This window comes from Heptranchias perlo, chromosome 25, assembly GCF_035084215.1.
Source record: "Heptranchias perlo isolate sHepPer1 chromosome 25, sHepPer1.hap1, whole genome shotgun sequence".
NCBI classification, from domain to species: Eukaryota; Metazoa; Chordata; class Chondrichthyes; order Hexanchiformes; family Hexanchidae; genus Heptranchias; species Heptranchias perlo.
This window is the reverse complement of record NC_090349.1, coordinates 16,694,217-16,706,581: the sequence shown is the minus strand read 5'-3', so window position 1 is coordinate 16,706,581 and position 12,365 is coordinate 16,694,217. Positions and strand designations below refer to the sequence as shown.

The following is a 12,365-nucleotide window of genomic DNA, read 5'->3' as shown; positions in this document are numbered from 1 at the left end:
GCTTCTCTTTTAAATGTTATTTATATTTTACTTACCAGTAAGGCGTCCCTACAAAGGAGTTGGCAGGCGATACTATAGAGGCAGACCCAAAATCAGCCAGTTTGACTTGTCCTGGCTCAGTTAGTAAAATGTTTCCGGCTTTTATATCTCTGCAAAAAAAAGGATTGTGAAATTTCCTACATTCCTTATCATTTCAAAAGGCTTAATTTTAAAGTTGATAAGTGTCACCCTTGGCTCGAGTTGGAAGATCGTGGGTTCAAGTTCAAGCCCCACTTGAGACTTGAGCACATAATCTTCAGTTCAGTACTAAGGGAATGCTGTCTTTCGGATGAGATGTTAAACCAAGGCCCCGTCTGCCCTCTCCAATAGACGTAAAAGATTCCATGGTACTACTCGAAGAAAAACAAGTGTGAGTTCTCTCGGTATCTTGGACAAAATTTGTCAACCAACACCACGGAATCAGATTATCTGGTCATTTATTGTATTTTTTTGTGGGACCTTGCTATCTGCAAATTGGCTGCCAATGTTACCTGCAATACAACAGTGACCACATTTAAAAAGTACTTTGTTGGCTGTGAAACACTTGGGACATCCTGACATGAAAGATGTAACATAAATGAAAGTTCTTATAGTCTCTAGAAAAATCTCATGATACACTGAAATGACAAGCTTGTTGAAATCAGGAATCACAAACTAATATTTTTGAACTTTGAAGTTCATTGAATTTGACAAACACTTTACTGAAAAATAGCATCAGCTGACTGTTTTTTTACAATTACGGCCAATGGTCGTCTTAGTTAGAAGGGAAAAAAAAAAATCGAAATGTTGTACCAAAACCACACAGCAAAACTAGATACTCAGAACAACAATGGTTAGGTAAAACTGCAATAATAATGTAATTAAAATTACAAAATCCAGATAATTTTTGATTAGGATGGGGAAGGGAAGAAAAAACAAGATTATAAATTTAAAAGCAGATTACCTAGGTGTGTATCCAAAAATACCACACTCAGGAGGCTGGACATTAAACTGCTAAAGCTCTGCTTTAGAACTTCAAGCTCTTGTTTTCCTTCTCTGAACCCTTTACCTTCACCCATGTTTCTAAATCTACCTTTTTAAAAAAAAAATAAAAAGACCAAGATGGTAGGCAAGATGTGTCAGGTTGGAGATATGTGCCAAAATGAGGAAGGTAAAGGCTGCCCAGAAGGGGATGGAAGACACAGAACTGAGAAAAATGAAGGGTACGGACCAGGAGGGTTTGGGTTATACTGTTGTGTGGAAGCAGAGTATGAGTACACATTTTGTGTAAGGATATGGAAAAGAACTTTGAGAGCATGCCCAAAGACATTGAAGCTAGTGGAGCAAGTGCAAGCTTTTTGTCTTCGTAGGCAACATATGGAGCAACTTCATCACTAATGTGCATACATCTCAGATTGTTGGTACGAACAGGTCTTGGTGCTTTGCCTCAGGATTCATCCACCAATGAAGTAACAATGCTAACAGGCCTTTCCAGACTCTTATTCCAATGGTCTCCTGGCCAGCCTCCAAATCTTCCATCCTCCGTGAACTTCAGCTCATCCAAAGCTCTGTAAGCCCGTATCCTGACCCGCATCAAGTCCCGTTCACCAATCACCTCTGTGCATGCTGACCTATATTGGCTCCCAGTCCAGCAAAGCCTCAAATTTAAAATTCTCATCGTTGTGTTCAAATCCCTCCATGGCCTCGCCCCTCTCTATCTCTAACTTCCTCCAACCCTACATCCCTCAGAACTCAGCATTCCTCCAATTCTGGTCTCTTGTGCATCCCCGATTTCCTTCGCCCCTCCATTAGCACCTGTGCCTTCAGTTGTCTGAACCCTGAGCTCTGGAATTCCCTCCCTAAACCTCTCCGCCTCTCTCTCTCCTCTTTTAAGATGCTCCTTAAAACCTATCTCACCTTGCAAACAAAGCATTGGGGTTCATTTCTAGACTAATAGAATTGAAAAGCAGGGAAGTTATGTTAAACGTGTGTAGAACCTTGGTTAGACCACACTGAGTACTGTGTGCAGTTCTGGTAATACAATATTATAAAAAGGCAGAAAGGAATAGAAGGATATGTAGATGAAGTAGGGTGGGAGGAGGTTCGGGTGGATCATAAACACTGGCATAGACCAGTTGGGCCGAATGGCCTGTTTCTCTGGTGTAAATTCTATCTATGTAATATCTCCTTATGTGGCTCGTGTCTAATTTTGTCTGATAACGCTTCTATGAAGCGCCCAGGGACGTTTTACTACGTTAAAGGCACTATATAAATGCAAGTTGTTGTTTCCAAACTTCCTAGCCCACAAAGGTAAACCAGCAAATTAAAAACAAACACAAATAGGACTAAGTTGCCTATGTTTCAAGGGCCAAACTAAGATCCTGGAAAATGCATGTAGGCCCACAGGCCACAATTTAGACATCCCCACTTTAAGGCAACAAATTTTAATTGCTGTTAAGTAAACACTGGTTAAGGCAAGAGTTTAGCCATTCAAGCTGCAGTTCACAACTTTGGCATTGTCTTTTTCTTAAAAAAAAGTGATTGGTAAAGTCACTCAAGAGGTTGGATATTCTGGCTCCTGTGTCAAATGAATGCATGTGCTTTTTTTCTGAAGTGTGACAGAAAGTAAAATGCACACTACACAGTGAAACTCACGTTTAAATCAGTTGACAGGTTGTTTTATAAGGATAGGAATCCTATACATGCAATATCCTTATTCTGCTGGTATGGCAAAGCTGTGTCCCTTTTAAGATCACAAAGTCTAATTATTAAGTAAATAGAACCCCAGATTATTCAGAGCTTAATTGTGGTTTTCCCAGAAAATTTCATGAATTGGAATTTGACAGTTTCAAGCTTCAATTCAGAAGCACAGCATTTTAAAATGGTTTTGCATCTGTAACAAAATTGCACATGCGCAGATGTTTAGCATTACCTCGTGCTCCTATTGATAACACCTGGGATGCTTAAAGTTTTATTGACTTGTCCTCCCACTTCTAAAAGATTTGTTTATCTGAACTCTTAAGCCACTGTTTCTCCACTCATTTTCAAGTTTTGCCACTTAGTGTATATTTAGCCTCTTAATTTTTCCTCACAAAAGGCATCACCTCACATCTATCTGCTCAATCTACTATTCTGTCAACCTCCTGAAGTCATTTACAGGTTTGGTTAGAGTTAAGAAACCAGAGGTGCCATTACACTACTGGGTGTATTCTATAGGCCACCAACCAGTGGGAAGAATATAGAGGAGTAAATTTGCAGGGAAATTACAGAGGAGGTGCAAGAACAATGGACTAGTGGGGATCATGGGGGACTACAACTACCCTAATATAGACTGGGACAGTAATAGTATAAAGGGCAAAGAAGGGAAAGAATTTCTGAAGTGTAATCACGAGAACTTTCTTGATCAGTATGTTTCCAGCCCAACGAGGAATGAGGCTTTGCTGGATCTGGTTCTGGGGAATGAGGTGGGTCAACTGGAGCAAGTGTCAGTGGGGGAACATTTAAGGAACAGTGATCATAGCATCGTAAGGTTTAGATTAGCTATGGAAAAGGACACAGAGCAATCTAGAGTAAAAATACTTAATTGGAGGAGGGCCAATTTCAGTGGGTTGAGAACAGATCTGGCCTGAGTAATTTGCAGCCTACTCCTGCTCTTAATTCGTATGTTCGTTTGTATGGTTTTAAAGATTGGCAGGCAAAACTGTTACTGAACAACGGGTGGCCTTTAAAAGGAGATGGTTTGGGTACAGTCTAGATACATTCCCACAAGGGGGAAAGGTAGGACAACCAAAGCCAGAGCTCCCTGGATGACAAAAGAGATAGAGAGCAAGATGAAGCAGAAAAAGTGGGTGTATGTCAGATGTCAGGTTGTTAATACAAGTGAGAACCAGGCTGAATATAGAAAGCTCAAAAGGAGAAATAAAAAACAAAATAAGAGGGGCAAAGAGAGAGTATGAGAATAGACTGGCAGCTAACACAAAAAGGAATCCAAAAGTCTTCCACAGGCATATAAATAGTAAATGGGTAGTAAGAGGAGGGGGTGGAGCCAATTAGAGACCAAAAAGGAGATATAGGCACAGAGGCAGACGGCACTAAATGAGTTCTTTGCATCTGTCTTTACCAAGGAAGAAGAAACAGCCAAAGCAAAAGGAGAGGTGGTTGAGATACTGTATGGGATAAAAATTGATAAAAGGAGGTACTAGAAAGGCTGGCTGTACTTAAAATAGATACATCACCAGGTCCAGATGGGATGTATCCTGGGTTGCTGAATCCTCCTTAGACACGGGTGGTGCCGGAGGACTGGAGAATTGCAAATGTTACACCCTTGTTCAAAAAAGGATGTAAAGATAAACCCAGCAACTAAAGGCCAGTCAGTTTAACCTCGGTGGTGGGGAAGCTTTTAGAAACAATAATCCGGGACAAAATTAGTTAGTCACTTACAAGTGTGGATTAATAAGGGAAAGCCAGCACGGATTTGTTAAAGGCAAATCGAGTTTTACCTCATCAAAAAACTCAATCAAGTTAGTCAAAGAGGGTTGATGTATATATGGACTTCCAAAAGGCGTTTGATAAAGTGCCACAAAATAGGCTAGCTAATAAAATTGAAGCCCACGGAATAAAAGGGGCAGTGGCAAAATGGATACGAATGGCTGTTTTTCAGACTGAAGGAAGGTATGCAGTGGTGCTCCCCAGGGGTCGGTACTGGGACCACTGCTTTACTTGATATATATTAATGACTTGGATTTGGGTGTACAGGGCACAGTTTCAAAATTTGCAGACGACACAAAATTTGGAAGTGTAGTAAACAGTGAGGAGGATAGTAATAGACTTCAAGAGGACATTGACAGGCTGGTGGAATGGGCAGACAAGTGGCAGATGAAATTTAACGTTGAGAAGTGAGATGATGCATTTTGGTAGGAAGAACGAGGAGAGGCAGTTTAAACTAAAGGATACAACTCTAAAGGGGGTGCAGGAACAGAGACCTGGGGATATGTGTACACAGGTCGTTGAAGGTGGCAGGGCAGGTTGAGAAAGCATATGGGATCCTGGGCTTTATAAATAGAGGCATAGAGTACAAAAGCAAGGATGTTATGTTGAGCCTTTATAAAACACTGGTTCGTCCACAATTGGAGTATTGTGTCCAATTCTGGGTACCGCACTTTAGGAAGGATGTGATGGCCTTGGAGAGGGTGCAGAAAAGATTTACTAGAATGGTTCCAGGGATTAGGGACCACAGTTATGTGGATAGACTGGAAAAGCTGGGATTGTTCTCCTTAGAACAGAGAAGGTTGAGAGGCGATTTGATAGAGGTGTTCAAAATCATGAAGGGTCTAGACAAAGTAAATAAAGAAAAACTGTTCCCACTGATGGAAGGGTCGCGAACCAGAGGTCATAGGTTTAAGGTGATTGGCAAAAGATTCAACGGTAACATGAGGAAAAACTTTAAGCAACGAGTGGTTAGGATCTTGAAAGCACTGCCTGAAAGGGTAGTGGAAGCAGGGTCTATTGTGGTTTTCAAAATGGAATTAGATAGGTACCTGAAGGAGAAAAATTTGCAAGGCTACAGGAAAGAGCAGGAGAGTGGGACTAGCTAGATTGCTCTTGCAGAGAGCTGGCACAGGCTCGATGGGTTGAATGGCCTCCTTCTGTGCCGTAACCATTCTATGATTCTTGTGTCATCTACACATTTTGATAATATAAATGAATGACAGGTATATGTAAGAGCATGATCTCAACACAGATACCATTGATTATACCCTCAGTCTAAAAAAATACCATCCATTACTATGGTTTTCTGTCCTTGAACCAATTTCTGATCCGTGTTGTCACATTCCTTTCAATACAATGTGCCTCAATTTTAACCAACAAGCCTGCGATATGACACTTTGGGTCTGCTGTAGATACCTTCTCAGGTTCAGTGGCATCAGTCTCTCCCACAAGTAATCTGAGCATCCTTCTTTAATGCAAGTTGACACACTGCCTTATATCTACTTGTACGCAGCAGTGGCTGCGCAGCTTCTATTTGTCGCTATGTTTGCTGCGGCATACTCTAACTAGAACTGCAGGACTTCTTGTATATCATAAAATTTATATACCTGAAACCCTAAGTCTACTTTCTCTACTCTTAGAATAAGTTATCAATGGCAAGGCCGGCGCGTGTGACAGTGAAATTTACGGTGTTCGTCATCGATCTCACCCTTGCTGGATAACTTGGACAGACATATCTCCCTTTCCACAGGTAAGATCCTTGTTTGAGTTCCACAGCTCACTTGTGAAGACAGTGCACTTCTCATTAGGTGTACCACCATGACAGCCAATGCTCCCAGGCCCCAGGAGCCAAGCGGAAATCTGCCTGAGAGGCATGCAACCGCTGTGCCTGGTGCCTCTGACATTGTCCCACACCAACTACGGTTCCTTTTATTGTGTCACAGCGTTGCTTGCTGGTGGGCCCACATTGCCGGTGCAGAACCTGCAGCTAGTCCACTGTGCACTCCCAGCTTTCTCCTGGGACAGTAGTTGGATGTTCCTAGTTCCACCACGGGCAGCAACCGCCTGTTCAGTCAACTTGACATGGTTGCCGTGCTCAATAAAAGGTACGCCCTGTCCCCAGCCACATGGCCACTCATGCCACCCCATTGAGCAGGTAAGACACAAATCAATTTCCTCCTGCATGATGTGGGGTGCAGACCCACTTCCCAAACATCAAATGTCCTGCTGAACAGCCGAACACACTCAGGACATGGCACCCTTTTAAATTCAGTTTGTGAGGTGAGGGCTTTCTGTCTGCTTTTCTCTGAACCTTTGAGCACGTTTGGCAAGCTACACCTCATCACTTGGTTTGTACTATCCAGACCTCCCGGGTCTACAAAAGCGCTAGAATCGTGTGGCATGCCATTCCGCCTGCCTCCGCAGCACTCCGAGCCAACCCAATAAGTTCTCCAACTGAAAGTGCCCTAGTCCTGTGTTCCTTCAGGTGGGGGGAGCCCTAGACCTCGTGCAACTCAGTCAGCAACTTCTGCAGCTGTCTGCACTGAGCTAATAAGGCTGATCCTATGCAGTATCATCCCAATCTCCTGAGCTGCTTGTCTTTAACCCCCTCTGAATCTAAGTCATTCCCTGTTAAAAAAAAAAATCAAATAGCATGGATTAAAAAACACCCACTTCTACAACCTTTGCATAACCAAAACATTCTAGCCAAGGTAATCAGGAGTCCCTGAATGCAGGCAATTTTGCTCTTTACATAATGGTGGTCCTTCACCAGGCTGCCATATATTGAATGAGCAGCAAATTTCTATTCCTACTGCGCCAGAGCAATGATATTTGAATAGCAACTCTCCCTGACTTCACTCCTGGCTCCCAATGTTTATTTGACACCATCTCTTCCTTTGCCTACACCACTGAATTGTCTCCAATTTTAAATTGAGAGACTGGACTGAAGACAGGGGGGACCAGTATCATTTAAATATCAAAGTGAAAAAGCAGAACAGCTGACAGCAAAAGCTTCTAGGAATGCACAGCTACGTATTTATATAGCACTCAACATTGTTTTTAGAGAAGTTGTCTTACTAGGAAACTTAAGAGGGTATGCCCCATATGCAAGGTGACCCCCACCCCACTCTTACTTCAAGTGTGACATCAATTTCTAGTCTTGTACATGAATAGACATTTGTTGAAATATTATGGACTGTATTGTGGGGTACCTAATTTCATAATGCTTCTGCCAATTAAAATAAAGCTTTTACTAAAGGTATCCTACAGTGTGAAATTAGCCCCCACTCCCATCACCCCACCATTCGCAGCTGTACCTCCAGAATTCCCTCCCTAAACCCCTCTCCTCTCTAAGACCCTTCTTAAAACCTTGATCATGCTTTTAGGAACCCCTCCTAATATCTCATTTGGCTCAGTCAATTTTTGTCCGATTATGCTAATGTTAAGTGTCTTAGGATGTTTCTTATGTTAAAAGGCACTATATAAATGTAAATTATTGTTCTACTTAAACTTTGGAATAAATTTCTGGCTCGTGCCGTGTGCGCAAATTTGCTGCAAGCATTTAAAAAAATGCTGGGCGAGTTCCTAGAGGAGGTTGATATCATTGCGTACAAAAGGTAGATGGAGTGTTGGGTGATGTACCTCGTGCTCACTTATCTCCTGGAACTCGTATTTCCCCTTAGATGGGGCTGAGAGAAATTTCCAAGAATTCCTTTTTCCTGAACTGGCTTGGGTTTTTTGTTTCTCCCAGGAGATTACATGGCTGCTGGTAGCTGGGGAGCATTGAGGGTCATGTTGCCTAGTTGCAACGATGGGCCAGCTGGTCTATTTCAATTCATATTTTTCATATGGTCATAGCAATGATACCTCAGTTGTTAATTGCTCTTAAAAACCAATATTTTGCATTATGATGGTACAATGATAAACAGTTAGGGATACACTGGAACTGTAGTACAGTCGTGAAATCTTGGGGATTCTGCAGCCCCTAAGCCTCATTACCTTGTAACTATTCACAGCTATTGAACATAAACATATATAAATTGTATGAAATTTTTTACTCAACTGTTTAGTTTTGAATAGAAATAGATTGACATTGAGGTTTTCAGCTTTCAAAATTTTCTCCTTCACTGTCCATGGACAAGGATTTCCGCTCGGGAATGATTCCACTGGCAAATTATCAGATGTGCTGGCGCATAATAGTGATTCTTCATGTTCAAGGCCACAGTGAATGTCAGCAGATACTTGGTGTTGGGGGCATTAGGCCAAACCCAATCTCAAATTGCCAGTATACATGTGTGCACTTTCCAGGGTCACTCGATAACCGTCGGGTGAGGGATCTTATTTGTCTTCCCCATACCCACTTCAGGGGTACCAAACCAATTGTAGCAACATCACCATCCCAACTGAGATCAGCTAACTCAGCACAGACCAGGGAACAGACTGGTCAGTAAGTCTCAGTAGCATTAGGTTAGGATGCCTTACTCAGAACATGCTAGTCTTAAGGCCAAGTCCGATTTATATAGTAAATTTGAGTGAAATCTTATTTGCAAGTTGATCACAGAGTATAGAACTGCAACAGTCAGTCATAAAGTGGTATTTCCATTATTCCCGGAAGTTGGTGGGGATTTCTTTTAATAATGAATTATAGCACCCTCTTTTCACTTTTGCTGATCAAGTCTGAACTCAGAATGCTCTCTCCAGTTTTTGTCATGTCACAAGAACTTGCATTAGAGAACAGGAATAAGCCTGGTGTCAAGAGCAATGGGGATAATCCATGAGCAAAGCTGACAGAAGACTATGCTTTAGGTCTAGAAGGCAAATTAAAGGGGACCTCGTTTAAGTGTCTATGCATAATATTACAGTAATTTCAGTTTATTACTTCAAAATAAGCCAAGAAAAGTAGGATTGGAGGATATAAATGAAAATTAGGGAAGTAAATTTATAACAGATTTCAGAGAAAAAAACCTTCACTGTGACAAATGTTTGGAATAACCTACCAACAAAGCAATAGTGCCAAAAGTACTGGCGTTATTCAAAACAGAACACGCTGCCACAATGGAAGAATTAATGTACTAGATAAGGAATGAGTTGATGGGTCAAACAGTGTTTCCTCATCCCTGACATTTCTCATATACCAAAGGATAGTGGGATTTACTAACAGCCTTCAGGGGAAGATTCACACTTTTTTTTTAAAAATGCATTTCTAAGGCACTCAAGTACAATTACAATGTATTTTGTTGGTTATATTAGCTCACCTGTGTATCAAATTATGAGAATGCAGGTAGGCTAGCCCCTGCAAGGCACCATGGGTAATGGCAGCAATCTCCACTTCCTGAAGTGGTTTCTTGTGAACTATGGGAGGAAATAAATTTTTGAAAATCAGAATTTCTACAGGCATCTGCACCACACTTTCCTTGCACACATCAAAATCCTGGAAAGAAAGCCACAGTCACAAAGCTTCCTGCAGGAAAAGATTATTAAATGAGACTTTGAAAGCAGGTATTAATTTTTCTTTAAAGCTTTCAATGTATTAAAATGGAAATGGAAATGAAACTGGCACTAAAATATTGTAATACAATAGCAACAAAAGTATGTTTTAAATTCTCTTCCATGCTAATTTTATTTAAAATATGCATTACTGCAAGTAAAATGATTGCAAACATATACAAGCAGGCAGAACTCAATTAATGGAATTTAAATTGAATAATTCTAACAAATATAAGTTTGTGTTTAACTTTTTTTCCCCCCCCATTGAAGAAGTTTTCACTCATGGTGAAGCAAGTGCTGTGAATTAGAATACTTTCGTACTTCAAGTATTGAATATCAGCATCAAGCACTTCGTGGTCAGGTACAGCATATACAAATTATAGAACTGAAAGCACGCCTAAAACAGTTTGGCACGAAAACACAAATTTTGTACTTGTGTATATATACACCAACATACCACAGCACAGTAGAACAGAGTTTCATTGCCACATCAGGGAGTCACTCACTCATAAGGTGGCGAGGAAGAAGTTAAAAAAATATATAAATATTTAAAGCAGTCTATAAAAACTGCTCATGCTCTTCCTGAAAACCTGTTGCACACTGGCACAGGCAGAAGCCTTGGAGAAATCTCTGTCCGCTCACTTGGTTGTTGCAAAGGAACTAAAGGAAAAGATAAAGTTTTAATATAGAAGGTGGGAGGAAGAAAATTACAAGAAATATACAGAAAAAGGAGTAGATTCAACCCAAAAGCAAAATACTGTGAATACTGGAAATCTGAAATAAAAACAGAAGATGCAGGAAATACTCAGCAAATCAGGCAGCATCTGTGGAGAAAGAAACAGATTTAACATTTCAGGTCGATGACCTTTCGTCAGACTACTTCACCAATTGGATAGCCTTGACAGCTTTATCTTTTTAATCCAATTCCTCATCCTGTCTCCATATCCCTTAATACCTTTACTTCCCAAGTACATATCTACCTCTCTGTTAAACATCTCAACTGATCCTGCATTTATGGCTTTCTGGGGAAGTGCATTTGACATTCCCATAACTTTTAGTGTATGATTGTACTTTTTTCTGGATTCACTTTTAACTGGTTAGTTTGAACGATGTGTCCTTGTTCTAACTTCTAATAAAAGGAAGAGTTGTTCCTTACCTACCTTGTCAATTCCCTTCATCAGCTCAATCAGATCACTCCACCTTCAGGGAATATAACCAGAGTTTAACCAGTCTTTTATCATAGCTCAGTCTCCCATTCCCTGGTATCATTTTGGTAAATCATTGCAACACTTCAAGCTTGGTATATTCCTTCCTAAAGTAGGGTGCCTAAAATTGAATATTCCAAATAATGTGTGACTTGCATTCTAGCAATGAATCCCAGCAACACATTAGTCTTTTTGAACATTTCTTGTATTGTCACGCTAGCTTTTAATGGCTTACATACCTGGACCGACAAATCCCTTTGTTTATTTACTAAATATTAGTTCTACTATACATTCCACAAGCATATAAACAAAATTGTTTTTTTTTCCCCAGGAGAGGTGTGAAAAGGGAAAGGCAGTTTACATGCAAAATAAACATACTACAGGGGCACTCATTTTCCCTTTCTCTCCCCACAGAGTGATGGGGAACATTGCTCTAATTAAATGTGAGCAGGTGTGTGTGAACACTAACAACTTAGATGGCTCTCCTTTTTGTAATGCACATGTACCTCCTGTTCAGAGAGCAGCAACAGCACTGGTCATGGAGAGGCTCCCAAACTAGATTATCCAACTTCTTACCCGAGGAATTTAAGTGAAAAAAGATAGATTTGCATCTATATAGCGCCTTTCACGACCTCCAGTCGTCCCAAAATGCTTTACAAGCAAAGAAGTACTTTTCAAGTAATCACCGTTGTAATGTAGGAAACACTGCAGCCAATTTGTACATGCTAAGGTCCCACAAACAGCAATGCAGTAATAACCAGATAATCTGTTTTTAAGATGTTGGTTGAGGGATGAATATTGGCCAGGACACCAGGGAAAACTCCCCTGCTCTTCTTTGAAATTGTGCCATGGAATCTCTTACATCTACCCGAGGGGGCAGACAGGGCCTCGGTTTCACGTCTCATCTGAATGACGGCACTTCAGACAGTGCAGCACTCCTTCAGTATTGCAATGGAGTGTCAACATAAATTTTGTGCTCAAGTCCCTGGAGTGGGAGTTGAACCCACAACCTTCTGACTCAGAAGCAGGAGTGCGACCACTGAGCCATAGCTGACACTCAAAGCAAAAGGATTTTTCAAAAGATAGTAGAGGAAGATGGATAACAAATGTGTGGTTTATTTCCCCCAATTTTCTTCACTACTGAAAGCATTCACTTCCTTATTAGGT

The 12,365-nt window shown here is 40.9% G+C and overlaps 1 protein-coding gene across 1 annotated transcript in view; it reads right to left on the bottom strand.

The window, feature by feature from the left end:
* The window catches only part of taok3a (TAO kinase 3a), a 124,825-nt gene that overhangs the window by 52,156 nt on the left and 60,304 nt on the right, over window positions 1-12,365 (bottom strand). The window contains 2 exon segments of the mRNA XM_068005688.1: window positions 36-149; window positions 9,762-9,858. Of these exon segments, the coding sequence (XP_067861789.1) occupies window positions 36-149; window positions 9,762-9,858 (211 nt within the window).